The 20,839-nt window shown below is 37.0% G+C and overlaps 1 protein-coding gene across 2 annotated transcripts in view; it reads right to left on the minus strand.

Moving 5' to 3' along the window:
- The window catches only part of LOC106090972 (nuclear protein localization protein 4 homolog), a 46,574-nt gene extending 26,091 nt beyond the window's left edge, over window positions 1-20,483 (minus strand). The window contains exons 1-7 of one of the 2 annotated variants that reach the window (XM_013257354.2): window positions 20,278-20,483; window positions 9,774-9,917; window positions 9,606-9,695; window positions 8,005-8,165; window positions 3,663-4,191; window positions 3,396-3,594; window positions 3,175-3,335 (exon numbers count right to left, since the gene is read on the minus strand). In XM_013257354.2, the coding sequence (XP_013112808.2) occupies window positions 3,175-3,335; window positions 3,396-3,594; window positions 3,663-4,191; window positions 8,005-8,165; window positions 9,606-9,695; window positions 9,774-9,917; window positions 20,278-20,292 (1,299 nt within the window). In that variant the 5' untranslated portion in view covers window positions 20,293-20,483. Of the gene's footprint in view, window positions 1-3,174; window positions 3,336-3,395; window positions 3,595-3,662; window positions 4,192-8,004; window positions 8,166-9,605; window positions 9,696-9,773; window positions 9,918-12,010; window positions 12,117-20,277 lie in introns of those variants that run through there. The other variant, XM_013257346.2, reaches the window with a different exon arrangement.
- Window positions 20,484-20,839: the final 356 nt, after the last annotated feature.

Genomic DNA, 20,839 nt, shown 5'->3' on the forward strand with positions numbered 1-20,839 from the left:
GTTCCCTTTCAGTGAGAGTCAGAAGTAAGAACAACGTCCCCAAGTCACTTCTTTTTGAAACATAAATCAAAATGGTAAATTGTGCAGCGAGAGTGTGGATTCGCTCAATATTGGCTTGGGTATTATGGCCGCCCAAAAATCGGCCAGAATGCTCATTGCATTTTGCTTTTAAACGCCCATTTTTGGGCTTTATGTCCTCTAGGTGTTATGACCGATCAACGCGACTGGGCTGTTATCATGGTAGCTATCATGTTTGGGTACATCTAGAGGGTAGATGGGCAACTACACATAATCGGCCCGGTACGGGATAACAATATACACGGCACGGGCTGAAACTTTGAGCTCCAATCTGTGTGGAGTCATCGTTTTCACAAGAAACTTAGCTGGGAGCTACTGGGCGCATCCCCAGGTTACGTATAATGGGGAGTTCAAGGGGGAACATAAATAAAAACTTACATGAAACCCAATTACACTGGCGAGATAACATTACAAAATATACAAATAAAACACTAATTTTAAATAGCCTACACAACAACCTAATATACACAAAACTTCATAAAGATAGCAGCTGTTATCATGCTCAACAAAACGCGCCAAAGTATTATCGAAAAAGTGATAAACAGCTATCACCATATCATACTGGTTAACTTCCCCCACAAACGTTTTTGAGTCAACTTCTGTTCAGCAAATCAAATTCATTCTTTACCCTCAAATACCGTTGATTTGAGCTCCAATTTGCCATAGTCGGATATGAAGTTGAACTGAACTTCATATCCCCCAAACACTTGGCTCCAAAATTGGATATAAATTTATTTCATTTGAGTCCCATATTGCTAAAATGGGTCAATTAACCTATTTGACGTACTTTAAAGAGGAAAAGCACCACTTTAATTTGAACGCAAATTTTAATGTCACATTCATAATCTACTCCTAAATATCTTTCATTTGAATCTCATATAACCATGGTCGGCTAATATGACCATTTGGGGGTATGTGGGGGTGGAGCGACCTTCCATTACCTGGACCTAATTTTTTATGCCATATTTGTAATCTAATGCCGAATACTCTTCATTTGAGTCCCATATTGGTAGAAACGTCGAATATATCTGTTTAGACGAGTTTTGGGTTGGGGCGGCCCGTTGGGTACTTGGACCAAAATTTTAATACGATATTCGTTTTCTATTCTCCTTTGTCCTTTGATTCGATAACCATATTGTGCCCATCGGCCCACTTTTGGTTTTGAGTGGCGTTTTTAAGTTAAGGGGGAGGGACCGCCCCCATCCTATATCTAAAAATTATATAAACTATGTTTCCTTTCAGACAAACTTACACAATCTGTGAAAATTTTAAGAAAATCGGTTCAGCCGTTTTTGATTCTACGGAGCAAACAAAAAAAGCAAGTCCCATATAGTCATATGCCCATTTGAAACATTTTTGGGAGGCAGGGTGATCTCCTTTACTTCGAACTGATTTTATATGCCAGATTCGTAATCAACTCCCGAATACCTTTCATTTAAGGTCCATATTGACATGAACGTCCAATATGTCTGTTTGGGGGAATTTCGGGTTTGGGGCGGCCCAACGGATACTTAGACTCAAATTTTAATACCATATTCGTATTCTATTTTCCAATATCTTTCATTTGAAACCCATATTGTCCCGATTGGTCCACTTTTTAATTTTGGGTAACGGGGGAGGGTCCGCCCCCTTATGAAATCAACAAATTATAAAGCCTATTTCTCCTTCCTGACCATTTTCGCAATCTACTCCCGAATACCTTTCATTTGAGTCCCATTTTGTCATGATCGTCCAAAAACCTATTTTAGGGGGTTTTGGGGTTGGGGCGTCCCCCGAGTTACTTGTACCTAATTTTTAATATAAAATTCGTACTCTACTTCTGAATACCGATCCCGATCGGTCCACTTTTATTTTTGGTTGGTACTTTTGGGGTAAGGGTGAGGGTCCACCCCCCTTCCGATATCAAACAATTATATAGCCTATGTTTCCAACCTACACAATCTGTGAAAATTTCAAGGTAATCCGTTCAGCCATTTTTGAGTCTATACGGAACAAACAAACACAAATTCAATTTTATATATAAGATTCCTGTGATCATCTTCATCTGACTAACTAAGATTTAGGAAAGTTAGAACCTAACGACCGATTTCATTGCCTTGTTTAGTGGTGAATTATTTCAAAACTTGCAGAACTTGGAAATTTTATCTATGCTATAGCCCAATATTAATTTCTTTACATTTACCAAAGAAAAATGTAAAAATTAGAATCGATTGACCTATAAATAGAAAATACTTGCCAAATATATGTTAAAATAAATAAATTAATAAAAAAAAATATTATATATTATTATATAAAATATTCATCTAATGCTGAATGTCCAAACATATATCCATGTATTTAACCATAAATATAAGACCATTCGATGTATTATATATAAAAAAAAACTGTATCTTAAGTTTGACTACATTTTTCGTCCTTTCTGGTTAAACCTACTCTTAAAACTAAGATACGATTTAAAGCGTAAAACTATTTAACAAAATACAAAAATTTACATTTATTTCGTTATTGTTTCAACGTTTTCGAAACAATGAAAATAAAAAATGCAAACACACACAAACCTACCAACAAACAAACGATGGAGTAGAAGAGCATCTTAGATAAGTTGGAGCGTATTTATAGTAATAGACAGTATCAATGTTACAACTCGATGTAAATGTCTGTGTCTTAACAATAAATGGGCAATTAATGGATATCCAAAATGTGTTGCTTTTATTGCAAAAAAAGGCCAAAGGCTAAGGTGAGTATTCTTCAAATTGCAAATTTTGCCCATGAACATTCCACTAAGGAACTGGGGCAAACTTCTCACATATCAATGAGTGCTGTCCTATTTAAGTTAAGCTCAATGATTGAGGGCCTCCTTTTTATAGCCAAATCTGAACGGTGTGCCGTAGTGCAACACCTCTTTGGAGAAAAGTTTTACATGGCATAGTACCACACAAATGTTGCCAGCAATAAAAGGAGAAAACCAACGCTGAAAATTTTTTCTGATTTTCAGCGTCATAAGTGCGTCATGATAACCTCTGCGCTACGTTGGCCTCCATGAGATTTCTTCTAGGGGGATAGGGGGAACTGTTTCAAAAACGCTTTTTCACTTACCTTGTAGTAAACATCTGGAACATATTGTTTATCAGTCGATTCACGCACATAACCCAATTCAGGAGCATCTTTAGTGGGTATTAAGCAATTATCACGCACTAAAGCCATACACTGGGCTGAGACAGCATAGCCTTCCATATGCACCTGTTTGGTGTTGTCACCTGCAAGAGAATTTTTTGGTAACCTTAAAATATTCGAAAACATTTTCTTATTTTTCCTACCTGTAACACAAACAGTAACAAATTTCGAGCCAAATACACCATTGGAAGCGTATTTGCAAGGATTTGGATGACGATTTTGTAGTTCACCAGCCATAATGCATTCCTGAGCAGTCAAGAAATGAGTCTCAATGCCACGCAGCTGTTTAACCGTACCAGCGGCAGGATCATCCGTAATTAAGTCAGTGAAAATCCAGCCCACCTTGAAAAACAAACACATTACATTTTTTCCACTTTCCTTAAACAAATTAAATTTGTCCCCATGCCTACCTTCTTCAAACCCAATGCCTTGGCCACCTCTTCAACATCGGCAGCACTTTCATCTTCCAATAGCTTTATGGAATCCCTTGTTGATTCCTGCGGTGGCTCATATATGGCCGCCACCTTAGCCCTTATGCCCAATGGTACATCTGTATTGATTTCATAGGTGCCATAAAGGAAACCCATTCTTTGGTGTCCAGTTGTACGCCAATAGTTCAAAAATCTCTCCACAATTGTTGTATTCTCAAACATCACATTATCCACATGACGATAAATTTGACGATTTAAAGTAATTGCCGATGGTTGACATTTCGAACAGATACCCTTGGGCCATGGTGGATGTTCGCGACAACCTGGCTTAATGCGACAATTGATGTCTTCGAATACCATATACTTGCCACGATCAATGCCCGATGTTTGTTTGCGTATGTACGAGTTAAATGATAAATGTTTGATTTTTTGTTCCTTCAGATAACTTTCATTGTAGGGTTCCAGTGGGGAGCAATGAACGCAACAGCCATTAGCACCATGTCGGCATCTAAAAGGAAAATATAAAAATGTAAGAAAAATTAATGAAAAAATGATCAAAAACTGCCAATTCTACAAAAAAATTTAAATTATATATTTATAAAAAAATTTTTAAAAATCTCAAAATTTTTAATATGTCAAAAAATTTTATCAATTCATCAAAAAACTTAAAAATTAAAAATTTTTTTTTTTTTTAAATTTTGTTACAAAATTTAAAAATTTAATTAAAATCCTGCTCTAATTGGATTGGTATGTTAAGCACCATGGTCTATTCGACGAAGTCCGCTGATGAAGATTCATGGCCAATCAGAAATCGCGATACGGGTAGCCGGTCAAATGCTTTTTAGCAGCATCCCACATTTTGCCTTACTTTAAGGAGTTCTTTTTGTGCTATGCTTTAAATACAAAGCATTGAATAAAATGGTCTATAACCGGATAATATACTGCAATGGACTCGATGAGATTTTAAGACCAAAAACTAACTTCGGCCGGGCCGAATCTTGGGAACCCACCACCATGGATTCTGTTAAAAATTTGGTATTCTACATACCAAACTTCTGTCAAACCAGCAAAAATTAAAGCTTCTAGGAACCGGGAGATCGGTTTATATGGGAGCTGTATCAGGTTATAGACTTATTTGGACCGTACTTGGCACAGTTGTTGGAAGTCGTAAAAGAACACCGCATGCAAAATTTCAGCCAAATCGGAAAAAAATTGTGGCTTCCAGGGGCTCAAGAAGTCAAATCGGAGATCGGTTTATATGGGAGCTATATCAGGTTTTAGGCTGATTTGGACGGTACTTGTGGCAGTTGTTGGATAAATGAAGACACTGTGCAAAATTTTATCTAAATCGGAAAAAATTGCGACTTCCAGGGGCTCAAGGATTGAAATCGGGATATTAGTTTATATAGGAGCTATTTCCAAATCTGAACCGATATTGCCCATTTGCAATCCCCAACGACCTACATTAGTAGTAAGTATCTATGCAACATTTCAAGCGGCCAGCTTTACGCGTTCGACCGCTATCGTGATGTTGGCAGACAGACGGACATGGCTATATCAACTCAGAATGTCGAGACGATCCAGAATATATATACTTTATGGGGTACATGTCAATATTTCGAGGTGTTACAAACGGAATGACTAGATTAGTATACCCCTATCCTATGGTGGTGGGTATAAAAAAGGAAAACGCAAACTGACAAACCAAACGAAACGAAAGGCACGTCACATGTGGTGTAGGTATCACTGCCTATACACAAACAACACTGGTAGCATCAGCCGTCGGCTAATCACAGTGAAAAGAACAAATATGTTCGGCAAATTTCTTGGATATAGCTGCCATGTAGACCGATCTGGCGATTTAGGTTCTCAAGCCTATTACAGGCGCATTTATTACCCGATTTCGCTGAAATTTAGTGAGTTTTATTAGGCCCGTCGAAATCCGAACCAAAAATGGTCCAGATCGGAACATATTTGGATATAGCTGCCATATAGACGGATTTGCCGATTTTGGGTCTTAGGGCTTCGCTGAAATTTGGCATAGTGAGTTTTATTAAGACTCCCAACATTTGTCCCAAAAATGGTCTAGATCGGGCTATATTTAGATATAACTGCCAGAGACCGATCTTCAGCTTTAGGGCCTAATGACCATAAAAGGCGCATTTATTCTCCGATTTAGCTGAAATTTGAAACAGTGAGTTGCACTAGGGGCCTCTGACACGAATATGATGCATATTAGACCATATTTACATATAGCTGCCATATAGACCGATTTGCCGAATTAGGGTCTTAAGCCTATAAAACGCGCATTCATTCCCCGGTTTGCTGAAACTCACTATGCCAAAGAAATTTGGCATAGTGAGTTTTGTTAAGACTCCCAACATCTGTTCCGAAAATGGTCCGGACCGGGCTATATTTAGATATAGCTGCCATAGATTTAGATATAGCTGCCATATATTTAGATATATCTGCCATAGAGACCGATCTTCAGCTTTAGGGTCTAAAGACCAAAAAACGTGAATTTATTCTTCGATTTTGCTGAAATTTGAAACAGTGAGTTGCACAAGGAGCTTGGATCATATTTAGATATAGCTGTCATATAGATCAAACATCCGAATTAGGGTTAAATCACATGAACGGCGCACTTATTACCCGATTTCACTGAATTTTTAAACTTTTACTTATATTAGGCTTCTCGCCACGTGAACCAAATATGATTAAGATTGGACTATATTTGGACATTAATATGGGTATAGTAGTGTTATAATAAAATTTTTATAATAAATATACCCATGGTGGTGAGTATCAAATATAATTGCGTCTAAGGTGAGCTGTTAATAAATCGAGTAGAATTGGCTGGTTAGATGAACAGTTGCATGTGGCGTGTGCTCCCAAGTTGCAAGCGAGACGTACATCCAGCGCGTTGGCATCAATCCTAGCCCAGTATGAATTGAGGCGGCTGCGCGCATAATTGAGCCAAAATTCTGCGCTTGGCCAAGGGGTTTGTTTATAAAAACGCTTTACACTCGCTAGTCCTCCGCCCACCTACCATATTCATATGACTGCTACGTGTTTAGACATTACGTATACACTCTAGAGACACCCTCTGAGCCTTTAGTTTTATATCGTGTAGATCCACCCTGAGGTCTCTGAGCGGTGTTTATCTATCTATAAGAAGGTTGCTGAGGATGGACACCAATAGCACGCCTTGTCATATTGAGTATCACAAGCACTCGTTAATGCTGATTATCCATGATTGCAGTTGCCACTATGTTGAATACCACTATCCGCAACATGTGGACGCACCCGGAAGCTCTGCGATGAGCTTCTCATGATAAAAATAAATACCACATGAATCGGAAATCAGGGTTCCAACTCGTATGGTGCTCATAACAATCCCGTGTATGGCTTACTTCTAACGGGACTAAATAGTTATTGATGAATAAATAATAAATTTTTGAAAAAAATTAAAATAACGGTTATTTTTTGATCGGACTTGTATACTTTGTTGGGTCTCAGATCATTACTTACATGAGTTACAAACGGAAAGACGGTGTTAGTATTACTTTGAAGAGGACAAAATAGTTATTGACGAATAAATAAATATTTTTTTAAAAATGTTTCAAATAACCGCTATTTTTTGATCAGCCCTCGTATGAAGTCAACTTGGTTTCTTTGTCAGCACCATGAGGGCTGCTGGCAAGTATTTTAAGGGATTTGTTTCTTCTTCCGACTCTACCACCTATAAAGTAGTCAAATGTGACACCAAGTATTTTGGAATAGTTTGTGGTCGGAATCACTTCGCCATCAACTCCTAATATTCAGCTTGCCTAACATTAGCGGCAATATTGGCAAAGTTGAAGCACTTTTCACATTAGGGGGCCTGAAGCTATGATCGTAAAATCGTCCGTATATGATAAGAATTCTTTACCCTCTGGAAGTTTTGAAGTAGAGGATAGGTAGAGGTTAAACAGTGCCAGATATATCACCATACTTTGCGGAACTACCTGTTCTAATCTTCGCGCCTATGATTTCTTATCTCTAAACTCCACGTATCATCTAGTCGAGTTGAATCCCCGAAGAATGAAATTGGGAAATACCCAAGGTGGGGTGATATCTCCGACACTATATAACACCTATAAATCCTCCTCCCTTCACCTGGATCCGTGATACTTCCCAATCTGGGATGTGATTCTTCGAAATCAAAAAAAAAAAAGGACAACATAGATACTTTACATAGCAAATTATGTTTAATTCAAATTTTCTTACGGCTTTATTGAAGAAACTTTTCATTTTCCTTGTTTTACTTTGAAATACTTACAGCTTGTTATCTCTTTCCCTTTTGATTAGACCATCCTCTTTAGCTAACAATTTGTCAACTTCATCTTCATCGACTGATGTGGAAGTTTTAAAATCATTATTTGTGGGAGCTGCTATTGCTGGTGGATTTATGAAACTATCAATTGCCGTGGTACTGGTACGCTAAAAAAAAATAAACAAAACAAAAATCAATAAAGAATGGAGTTTTTCTAATGGAAATAATGCAAATTTGGCCATGAACATTTCATTAAGGAACGGGGTCAAACTGCTCACATATCATTGTGTGCTGACGGAGTCAAATTTTAGCTCAATCATAAGGGACCTCGTTTTTATCAAAGTCCGAACGGCGTGTCGCTGTTTGTCACTTCTTTTGTGAGAAGTTTTTTCTAATGGAAGCAGAACATTGTATTCTAAGTCGCAGAGACACAAAGGTAAGTTCCCTTGGAGGCCAATCTAGCTCTTTGTGGTTCTCCAGTGAGAAAGGAAGTGGGTGCTGTAGCAACATTTCCATATGGGATGAATGTTTATCCTCATCGAGCTTCATAGACGAGCAAGCTTTTATGGGAACGGTCGTCGCGTAAACATGGTTTTAGTCCCGATATCAAAGAAAGAGAGAGTATACCCTAGTAGTATAATTTCCAACAAGAAACAGCATAAGGAGAAATCTTTGAAAAGAAAAAGAAGTGAGATCTCTATTCGAACTGAGGATTTGAGTAAATGTGTTCAAAGAGTGGGTATTGGGATAGGTTTTCGTCTCAGTTTGGAATCAAATACACTTAGACATTAGGTGTTCTTAACCTAACCTAACTAACAACGGTTGCGTTGGTTGGTCATGTTGTCAGAATGAATGTAGAAGGTTCAGCGAAGAAATCTTTTGGAGGCGATGACGGTGGTGCACTCAAACTGGGACGACCAAAAGCTCGACCCGGCACAAGATAGCTGTGAGCACACCACACATTGAGCTCCAATTTGTGTGGTGTTTATTGCTATCATGAAAAGCTTAGCTGCGAACTACTGGGCGCGTCCACAGGTTGCGGATAGTTGAATGCTCCATACGGAGTAACTGCAACGGCAGTCGCGGACAATCAGGGGTATCGAGGGGAGAGTTTCAGTGAGACGCCGGGCGGCACCGGCTCTTGCACAAATAATGAATGCCTATTATGCTCGATATGACACGGCGAATTACTGGCGCCCTTAAATAACCAAAGGCCACTCTGTTCCCACGGCGATCGATCATTTGGACCGGAAAGAACTTGCTCACTTACAGGAGCTTGACGAGTATCGCCACCTCCACCTGAAAATGCGGATACAACAACCAAAAGCTCAATGAAAAGATCAAGTTGTCAAAGACATCTCGAAACTTGGTGTCAGAGATTTTCGAAGAAGCGCAAAAGATCGAGGCGCTTGGAACGCAAGTTCGGCAAATGGAACAAATGTTCTGCCATAGCCAATTAAAGTAAAGTAAATAAACTTACTAGTCGGGCCACACTTCCTCTTTTATGAATCTTAACTTTATTACAAGATAATGCAAGTAATCTGACGTTGTCGGTTTAAATCTTTGTAACTGTATTACATTTTCTTCCTTATCTATAAAACGCTTACCCTTGTTGATGTACCGGCCATTTGTTTGAGATATACCATATCCCCATGTTTCAGCAGACTGCCAACCTCTTGTGACGTATGTGAGTAAATCTAAAAATATGTACAAATATAAAGGTTAAGTAACGCACATTTATAGTACACCCCCCCAAATGTTGTGCCCCATCCTACCTCCTTTGTGAGATTTCTTTCTTTAAATAAACCAAATCCATCAACTTTTAAGGCATTCTGCACCGATTCAAAGAGTTCCTTGAGATTAGCCTTTGGTGAAATTTCAATACGCTTTATACCTTCAGGAGATTGCACACGTATTAGCTGAAATTTGAAAAGAAAAATAAAATTATATTATTAAGGGCTTAGTATTCTATATGGTAGTCACTTAAGTAGATCAATCCCATGGCGGGTTCTGTGCGCTGGATTGACCCGACGGAAGCTTTAATCGGCCAGGGGCTGCCGCCGCAGTACACTCGTTCGTCTTTTTTCGTCATGGGAGAGGTACATCCCGTAGTGTCTCTCCGGGATTGAAGAGAACCCCAGACCCTGGTTCTTTTCCGTTTGTCAGAACCGCCTCCATCATCGATCGATATCGGTGATATGCAACCGTTGCATGGAATGGGTGCCTTTCCGGCTTTGCTCTGGCCTTACGTCACTAAGGAAGTATAGTGACTAAGGAATATATAGTGAGCACCATACAATCTGGAACTTTGAGGTCCGATCTGTGTGATGCTCATCGCTATCACGAAGCTGTGAGCTTCCGGGCGCGTCCACACGTTGCGGATAGGGAAATGCTCCATACGGAGCAATTGCAACGGCAGTCGCGTACAATCAGAGGCTTCGATTGGTTGTTGTAGCCACACTCTCATGTGAAGGTAGCGATTCTCGTCAAGCTTCGGTATGTGAGCAACCTCGTTCCGGTTCAAAGGACCGACCTCCACGGGAACGGGGTTTTTAAAGGCGCCAATAAATAAAGGGCACTCAGTACTTTGCTGATAGCCTGCGACTGCCGTTACAGTTGAATGCTCCGTACGGAGTAGCTGCAATTGCAATCGCGGACAATTAGCAGTATCAAGTAGAGTCTCAGTGAAAGGCCCGGCAGCGGCTCTTGCTTAAGTACTAAGTGCCTGTGGTACTTTATATGATAGATAAGGATGGATGCCTGTTTAAATGGAATCCGCTCTAGCATAAGCTAATCGCAGCCCCGTGGCGATCTGAGTGCTAAGTATGTCAACTCTAAGAAGTTTTTGCATCAAGTCCTCACCATTAAACCGGCATGGGATAGCTGATGACCGATTTTGTCTTTAGCGAAATTTCATGGAAATTTTGTCTTTAGAGAAAATTTCATAGAAATTTTGTCTTTAGAGAAAATTTCATAGAAATTTTGTCTTTAGAGAAAATTTCATGTAAATTTTGTCTTCAGAGAAAATTTCATAGAAATTTTGTCTTTAGTGAAAATTTCATAGAAATTTTGTCTTTAGAGAAAATTTCATAGAAATTTTGTCTTTAGAGAAAATTTCATAGAAATTTGACCGATCGATACCGGACAATCAGCGGGATCGAGCGGAGAGTCTCAGTGAGAGGCCGGGTGGCACCGGCTCTTGCACAAATACTGAGTGCCTATGATGCTCGATATGACAAGACGAGTTATTGGCGCCTTTAAATAGCCAATGGCCAACTTGTTACCGCGACGATTGGTCCTTTGGACCGAAACGAGCTTACTCACATTTAGAAGCTTGACGAGGATCGCCACTTCCACATGAAAATGTGTCTACAAAAACAACAACAGCCTTTATTGAAACTTAGATCCACTAGATAACATGTTTATATACAATTTTCATAGCTCTTTCAAAATGGCGTTTCCATACCACATGCTTTTGTTGATATAACCACATTATTCACCTATCGACCAATTGTTTATAAACAAGATTAAAAGTGGTGGCACATTTCAAAGCGTGGGAATAGTTTTTTTTTTTTTTGGTGGATGACATTCAAATGTGGTTGCCAAAAAAGAATTTTTATTTCAAGTTCAAGAATACACTGGGCTGCAGCGCAAGAAATGAATATTCCAATGTTCTAACATGTTGGGTCAGTTAAAACAGATGGTTTGGTTGTAGCCACATACTTTCGTGGGGGGGTAACGATCCTTGTCATGTTCGCTTTGGAAAGCAAGATCGTTTCGGTACAAGGATATTTGGATAAACAAGTAAAACAGATAAATCCGTCTGACTTCGAACCCTTTTGACGAAACGAAAGTTGTAGATAGATGCTAGCCAAGAGTGACGTTCTCTTCAATTTATAACCAGAAGACATGACTAGAACTAATTTTTTTTTTTCAGTTTTGTATCTTGTTCCCATCTTCTCTCAATTTTTTTATGTGCAATATGCATTTGCCACACAATTATCACTCTTACCGACTGTTTGCACATCATAAAGAAACGGTGTCGAACAAAGGCATAGACTATGTTACGTTTCTTATAGAACATCGCTTCTAATTCCATAGCAGCCATGTTGAACTGCAGTTGCTTTATTCCTTCAAGTTACAACTCTTGACTCCTAGTTTCTTATAGGACTTAGAAGGTTTATTTAGGGTGACGCTTAACGATGTTGTTCGTTAGATTTCTTTTTCTTCAGCTTTTAGGCTGTTGGGAAGGCCTGAGGGCCTTAAACACTAACACGGATCGTTGTTGTCACCATCAATTTTCGTAATGAACTGATCAGTGAATTTCCGTTAAAGAGGTGGAAGAATAGATGCGCATTTTTTATTCCTTCAAGTTACAACTCTTGACTCCTAGTTTCTTATAGGACTTAGAAGGTTTATTTAGGGTGACGCTTAACGATGTTGTTCGTTAGATTTCTTTTTCTTCAGCTTTTAGGCTGTTGGGAAGGCCTGAGGGCCTTAAACACTAACACGGATCGTTGTTGTCACCATCAATTTTCGTAATGAACTGATCAGTGAATTTCCGTTAAAGAGGTGGAAGAATAGATGCGCATTTTTCTAGTCTTTGTTTCTATCCGATGATTGTTACATTCCAAGTGTAAGAACAAAACACAAAACTAAAACGGAAGATAAAAGGAATAGATATTTTATACGTCACCGGCGTAAATGAATTGCATGAAAAAATCTCTTGCCACCCCCAAGTAGTTTATCGCACAAATATGGGAAATAAACGAAGAAAAAAAAAACAATAAAACAACACTAAATTTAGCCGGAATATTCACCTATAATATATTAGGCCCATAATTGTACAGAGTAAGGTAAATCAAGTGCAACCTTCTCTCAAGAAAATATTTCCATGAAATTTTCTCTAAAGACAAAAGTTTTATGAAATTTTCAAAAAATTTCCATGAAATGAAATTTGAAATTTTCTCTAAAGACAAAATTTCTATGAAATTTTCTCTAAAGACAGAATTTCCATGAAATTTTCTCTAAAGACAAAATTTCCATGAAATTTTCTCTAAAGACAAAATTTCCATGAAATTTTCTCTAAAGACAAAATTTCCATGAAATTTTCTCTAAAGACAAAATTTCCATGAAATTTTCTCTAAAGACAAAATTTCCATGAAATTTTCTCTAAAGACAAAATTTCCATGAAATTTTCTCTAAAGACAAAATTTCCATGAAATTTTCTCTACAGACAAAATTTCCATGAAATTTTCTCTAAAGACAAAATTTCCATGAAATTTTCTCTAAAGACAAAATTTCCATGAAATTTTCTCTAAAGACAGAATTTCCATGAAATTTTCTCTAAAGACAAAATTTCCATGAAATTTTCTCTAAAGACAAAATTTCCATGAAATTTTCTCTAAAGACAAAATTTCCATGAAATTTTCTCTAAAGACAAAATTTCCATGAAATTTTCTCTAAAGACAAAATTTCCATGAAATTTTCTCTAAAGACAAAATTTCCATGAAATTTTCTCTAAAGACAAAATTTCCATGAAATTTTCTCTAAACACAAAATTTCCATGAAATTTTCTCTAAAGACAAAATTTCCATAAAATTTTCTCTAAAGACAAAATTTCCATGAAATTTTCTCTAAAGACAAAATTTCCATGAAATTTTCTCTAAAGAAAAAATTTCCATGAAATTTTCTCTAAAGACAAAATTTCCATGAAATTTTTTTCTAAAGACAAAATTTCCATGAAATTTTCTCTAAAGACAAAATTTCCATGAAATTTTCTCTAAAGACAAAATTTCCATGAAATTTTCTCTAAAGACAAAATTTCCATGAAATTTTCTCTAAAGACATAATTTCCATGAAATTTTCTCTAAAGACAAAATTTTCATGAAATTTTCTCTAAAGACAAAATTTCTATGAAATTTTCTCTAAAGACAAAATTTCATGGAAATTTTCTCTAAAGACAAAATTTCATGGAAATTTTCTCTAAAGACAAAATTTCATGGAAATGTTCTCTAAAGACAAAATTTCCATGAAATTTTCTCTAAAGACAAAATTTCCATGAAATTTTCCTAAAAACAAAATTTCCATGAAATTTTTCCTAAAGACAAAATTTCCATGAAATTCTCTCTAAAGACAAAATTTCCATGAAATTTTCTCTGAAGACAAAATTTCCATGAAATTTTCTGTAAAGACAAAATTTCCATAAAATTTTCTGTAAAGACAAAATTTCCATGAAATTTTCTCTAAAGACAAAATTTCCATGAAATGTTTTCTAAGACAAAATTTCTATGAAATTTTCTCTAAAGACAAAATTTCCATGAAATTTCTCTAAAGACAAAATTTCCATGAAATTTTCTCTAAAGACAAAATTTCCATGAAATTTTCTCTAAAGACAAAATTTCCATGAAATTTTCTCTAAAGACAAAATTTCCATGAAATTTTCTCTAAAGACAAAATTTCCATGAAATTTTCTCTAAAGACAAAATTTCCATGAAATTTTCTCTAAAGACAAAATTTCCATGAAATTTTCTCTAAAGACAAAATTTCCATGAAATTTTCTCTAAAGACAAAATTTCCATGAAATTTTCTCTAAAGACAAAATTTCCATGAAATTTTCTCTAAAGACAAAATTTCCATGAAATTTTCTCTAAAGACAAAATTTCCATGAAATTTTCTCTAAAGACAAAATTCCCATGAAATTTCCTCTAAAGACAAAATTTTCAGGAAATTTTCTCTAAAGACAAAATTTCCATGAAATTTTCTCTAAAGGCAAAATTTCCATGAAATTCTCTCTAAAGACAAAATTCCATGAAATTTTCTCTAAGGACAAATTTTCCATGAAATTTTCTCTAAGGATAAAATTTCCATGAAATTTTCTCTAAAAACAAAATTTCCATGAAATTTTCCGTATAGACTGAAAAACGGCAGAACCGATTTTCTCGAAATTTTCGCATATTGTGTAGGTTGGTCTGGAAGTAAACATAGGCTATATAATTTTTCGGTATCGGAGGGGGGACGTATTTCAATATGGGGCTCAAATGAAAGTTATTCGAGAGTAGATTTCGAATGTGGCATAAAAAATCAGATCGAAGTATAGGGGTCATTCCACCCTCATAAACGCCATTAGATTCATTATGACTATACGATACTTGGCTGAACCGATTTTTTTAAAATTTTCATAGATAGTGTACGTTTGTCTAGAAGGAAACATAGGCTTTAAAATTTTTAGATATTTGATGGGGCAGACCCTTCCCTTTACCCCAAAAACGCCACCCATATCCGAAAGTGGTCCGATGGGCACAATAAGGGTATAAAATGAAATGTATTGGAGACCAGAACACGAATATGGTATTAAAATTTGGGTTCAAGTACCCAGCAGTGGAAATTTTGCCTTAAGCGAATATTTTATGGAAATTTTATCTAAAGACAAAATGTTCATGAAATTTTCTCAAAAGACAAAATGTTCATGAAATTTTGTCTTTAGAGAAAATCTTTTTCTAAAGACAAATTTTCTTTAAAGACCAAATTTCCATAAGATATTCGCTTAAGGCAAAAATTCCTTGAAACCTTCTCTAAAGACAAAATTTTTATGTGATATTGCTTGAAATTGTGCCGCATGACATACTGCTTAAATTTTTAGTTGCTGGTTAGAATGGTAAAGCTGCTGATCTCATATTTATTTGTCATCGGACTCATGCTGCTCTTGTGTCAGCAATGTGGCTGGCTTAGTGTTCGTTTGTTGTTGTAGGCACATATTTTCATGTGGTTTTCCTATTTTTTGTTTATTTGATTTTAGTTTCACATACAACAAGATTTTGAATGTTATAATTATCGTATGTGAAATTTTGGTGGTAAAAATAAAGTGTTACAAAAGTTGATTTAATAAATAAAATTGTGGTAAATAAATAAATATGCCTTAATAGAAATCATAATAAGAAATGACCGGAAATTTAAAAAATTGACCAAATAAATGAGTTTTTTGACATAAGTGGACATCTTCTTGGAAAAAGTGGCATACATTGCAAAAAGAGCGCAAAAGATTAACACGCTTGGAAATTTTTTCCGAACTCAGCTTCCAACAAAGCAAGTAAGTTTCCAATTCCTGGACAGTTTTTAGTTTAATTATTGTCCAGTTTTTAGCAATTCGGTTATTGTGTATAAAACCGATCACTGGAAAGAGGCTCATGTAATGTTGTGTTTTCATCCTTTATTTAAAGAGTAGCCGACACGAATTTTTACCAAATGAGAGCATCATCATATCTTTTTTATTGACTGTCCTGGTATTGTTTATAAGCGTTAAATATATTTGATTCATTTGATCTAAAATAATGTGTTTCATGATGGAGTTCGAGCGTAATAGTGTGATTGCGTTACGTTTGGCTGAAAAACCACAACCTGCTATTGACGGCGAACTCAAGCACCACAAAGCTAACGAAATGATTGTATATCGCACTATAATCATAATAGTAGTACTGGTAGCATAGCCAAATGCCATGGTCGTGGTCCAAAAAAAAAAAACTGCAAGAACACCTGAAATGGTTCGGCGAGTAAAAGATCGGTTTTAGCGAAATCCACGACGCATTGGCAATCAGATGGCTAAAGAATTGAAAATATCCGATTAAAGAATTCAATGTATATTGAACAATGAGATTGCGATAAAGCTTTACTAATAACGAAGGACGCACGATCTTAAACCAAAGCAAAACAAGTTAGACTCGAAGGTGAAGATTCTGGGTAAGGAACAGAGGCAAACTTCTCACATAGTAATGGGTACTGTCCGATTTAAGTTTAATTATGAGAGATCTCTTCTTTATATAGCCGAGTACCTTACAAATGTCGTCAACTTTAGGAGGGGATAACCACCACGGAAATTTTGTTCTCATGTTTTTACCCGAATTCGAAACCAATCGTTCAGCGTCATAGGCAGACATGGTAACCTCTGCGCTACGGTGTTTCTGAAAATATTTTTAAATCAGGGAAATCTGCAACTTAGGCGGTTGCGTCCAGAAATATTTGGTAGAAAGTCGACTATGGTTGGCAGGGTATTGTACAAGATATATTCATTTACAGGTAGTGGCAGTTGCCCAACAACAAAATATTGAGTGCCCTATCTGTCAAAACCACTGATTAGTGCAATTATGATTATATGTAGTTGAATGATGAATTCGCGCAATTTTTCGTTGTTTGTTGTGATAAGGTTCTTAACTATAACACACACACACACAACCAAAACTCGATGACGGATAGTGCACTTCACGAGAAAAAATTTTACTCAGCTGTTTACAGTACACTACCTGGTAATTATGTCATTGCCTAGTAACAATCAGACGCGTTCTGCCCAGTTACAATCATCAGGGAATTGAAAAGGCTGAATCTGTTGGAAAATATATGCGTGGGAACTATTCTGGTTTGCCATGTGAAGTAAATTTCAATTGGTGCCAGGGGCAGCGGATGGTCTCCAAAAAACGGTATTCACTCGGCATGTGTTTTCCGTGATTATCATTGCATTCTTGCGAATTTTTAAGACATACAATTTGTCCTCAGTTTGCTTGCCGAGAAAATGAACAGGTAACGGATGTTGGATGGTCGCTGTTTACAATCGGGACACACATCAAATATATTGACATCGATCCCAACCCCATCGAAATTCATGCCACACCATCTGTCATGTTACCAGTGATGTCAACATTTTACCGACAAATTAGGTATTGTAGATTAGCCTTAAAATGGTTTTTGAAAGACTCGCCAAAAAGTGGTGGCCGATCATTAGGTTAAAAACTTAGTCGTGCTCCACGCATTAATTTGAGAGAAGTACATAACCCTATTCCTTATTGGAATATTTATAGGAAAATTCATGTTAAATGAAATAAGCTAAAATATGCTCTCCGTGACGGCGATCATCGTTTAGCTCCTGTAAGTGAGATAGCTCGTTCCCGTCCAAAGGGGCAATTGCCGCGGGAACAGGGTGGTATTTGTGTAAGAGCCGTTGCCGCCCGACTCTCACTGAGACTCTCGATACCGCTGATTGTCCGCGACTGCCGTTGCAGCTATTCCGTATGGAGAATCTCACTATCCGCAACCTTCTCGTGACAGCAATGAACACCACACAAATTGGAGATGAGTGTTCCAGCCTGTGTGGTGTTCACAGCAATTCCGCGCCGATTTTAAATTTTGTACAACGGCTTCTCCCATCACTTTCCACATACGTGTTAAATATGGTTCGAATCGGTCTCTATTTTACTTCTAGAGTCTACTTCTTGAATTGGCTGAAGTTTTACACAATGACTTCTACTATGGTCTCCAACATTCTAATCAATAATGGTCCGAATCGGACCTTAACTTGGTATAACTCCAATATTATAGCAATTCTTTTCTTTTATCCTTTATTTTCCTAAACAGCGATATCGGGAAAAGAACTCGACATATGCGATCTATGGTGGAGGGTATATAAAATTCGGCCCGACCGAACTTAGCACGCTTTGGCTTGTTTTTGGTTTACTTATGTGTTGCCCGCAAGAAATTTGAGGACATCTGTCACAAATTGCATGAACCAAGGACTTGTAAGAGCAAATAGATAGTGCTAAGATGCAATGAAAAGACCTCTGTCTCCTACATCCTACGGCAGGTTTGAGCATTCCACAATAGCGCTAAAAATTAACCCCTCAGATCGGACAATTGTTTTATATGTAGCTTAAAATCTTCCTTTGTCCGCTCTTCAAGTGCTTTCGAAATGTGATTTAAGAACGTTTTTGCTTATCCCGTCTTTGTCACAAAATGCAGTTGCTTGTGCAAAGGGCTTATAGAGATAGTACAATGTAAAACCTAGTATTTTGGGAGAGTTGGTGGGCGGAATCTCGTTATGCCATCGACTTTCACAATCAGCTTTCGCTTAACAAAGGAGTGAACAATGTAGTTGCAGATGGCGGATATCTTCAAATGTTTTCCAACGAAATATGCGGTAAGATCATTGAGGGAGATGTTTAACCTATCGCATACATCAACGTGGGGACCCGAATTTATGATCGTACAAACGTCCTTATAAGTAGATGGTAAACAGTTCCGGAGGCCATCGTAGCGCAGAGGTTAGCATGTCCGCCTATGACGATGAACGCCTGGGTTCGAATCCTGGCAGGAACATCAGAAAAAATTTTCAACGGTGGTTATCCCCTCCTAATGCTGGCGACATGTGTGAGGTACTTTGCCATGTAAAAACTTCTCCCTCAAAGAGTTGTCGCTCTGCGGCACGCCGTTAGGACTCGGCTATTAAAAGGAGGTCCCTTATCATTGAGCTTAAAAATTGAATCGGACAGTACTCATTGATAAGTGAAAAGTTTGCCCAAGTTCCTTAGCGGAATGTTCATGGGCAAAATTTGCATTTGCATAGCCTAAAAACTTCTTTTCGAAGAGGTGTCGCTCAGCAGCAATCCGTTCGTACTCGGCAATTGAAAGGTCACTTATTATAGAGCTAAAATTAATTTATTTTTGTTGATTTATTTGCCAAAATTCGTAAGCCGCACGGCCCATTTATGATGTTACAATCGGAAATATAAATTTGATAGGGTCAGCTGTTTTCGTGTCGAAACTTGCATATGCTTTTGAATAAAATTGTGAGATCTCGAACTTAATGCCAATCGTAATGGCAGGATTACAGTTATTTTGGTCTTCTTTGTTTTGTGTTAAGCCATCCTCTCATACTCCTAATATTTTCACTTAATTGCATTGGTGTGGGATCATTGTACTGTCGTAGTGCCCTACTATTAATACCCGATTACAACAAATCAAATATTTTTTCACTGTGCCACATTTACTTTAAAATGTCCTTTTTTATTGTCATATAAACGTTAAATACTGTCATGTGTTTTAACTCACCGGATTATCACATGAAAAATGTTTTTGCGTTGACTAAAAGCTAAACTCACTATTATATTGCTAAATCGATAGCTCCAAAGAACATTTTTCAAAAGAAAAAAAATGCAGACATTTACATTACATGACTAACAAAAAGGACATTTCATCGTAACAACAACAATAACACAAAAGCCGGCTTTAATGTGCATCATCTCGCAGGACCTACACTACCCGAGATACGTGTACTTTACAACTCGTTTGCGCATGCAGACAGTCACCACCGCAGCCGCCGGGTTGTCTATTGACCACGATTAGCGATGCCGGCAAGACACTAATATTAAATAAATTTGTACACATATGAAAATAAAACATTAAATAATAATGCAGGAATGGGCAGAGAGCCAAAACCAAATGAGACTTGACACTTACAATATGACCAGACATTTTTGCCAAAGAAATTCAATTGTTGTCTCATATAACGAAAAGCTGTGAGCTGCTTCTATTTGTTTGTCTTATTCTTAACAATTTTCTTAGTATCTAATTTCAATTAAAGTTTAAACACTCGTCAACAAGTGTTGACAGATTATTAAAAAAAAATATATCCGAAAAAAATTAACTTTTGCAAAAAAATGCACAAAAACAATCAAACAATCCAATGATATAAAAATCGCAAATTCACTACATTCACTCATGTCGATTACTCGACTTTTTGTATCGATTAATCGATAGGTCGAAGTAGACTTTTAGAGGCTAAAAAAATCGAGTTGTCGAATAATAATATTGAAATCGAATAGTCGAATAAAACTAGTTATTAAAGGTGTTATCAGACTTATCATTAGTATTTCATTATGTGTGTCAAAATTGCCAATTTACATACGATTCATCATTTTTGCTATCACACTAGCAAGGCGGATATAAAAGGGTGGTCTCACGCGAACTGCTGTTAGCAGCCGTCTAGGTTTGACGGTATTAAGATGACAGATTTTGGTTT

This window comes from Stomoxys calcitrans, chromosome 2 (assembly GCF_963082655.1).
Source record: "Stomoxys calcitrans chromosome 2, idStoCalc2.1, whole genome shotgun sequence".
Lineage (NCBI taxonomy): Eukaryota > Metazoa > Arthropoda > Insecta > Diptera > Muscidae > Stomoxys > Stomoxys calcitrans.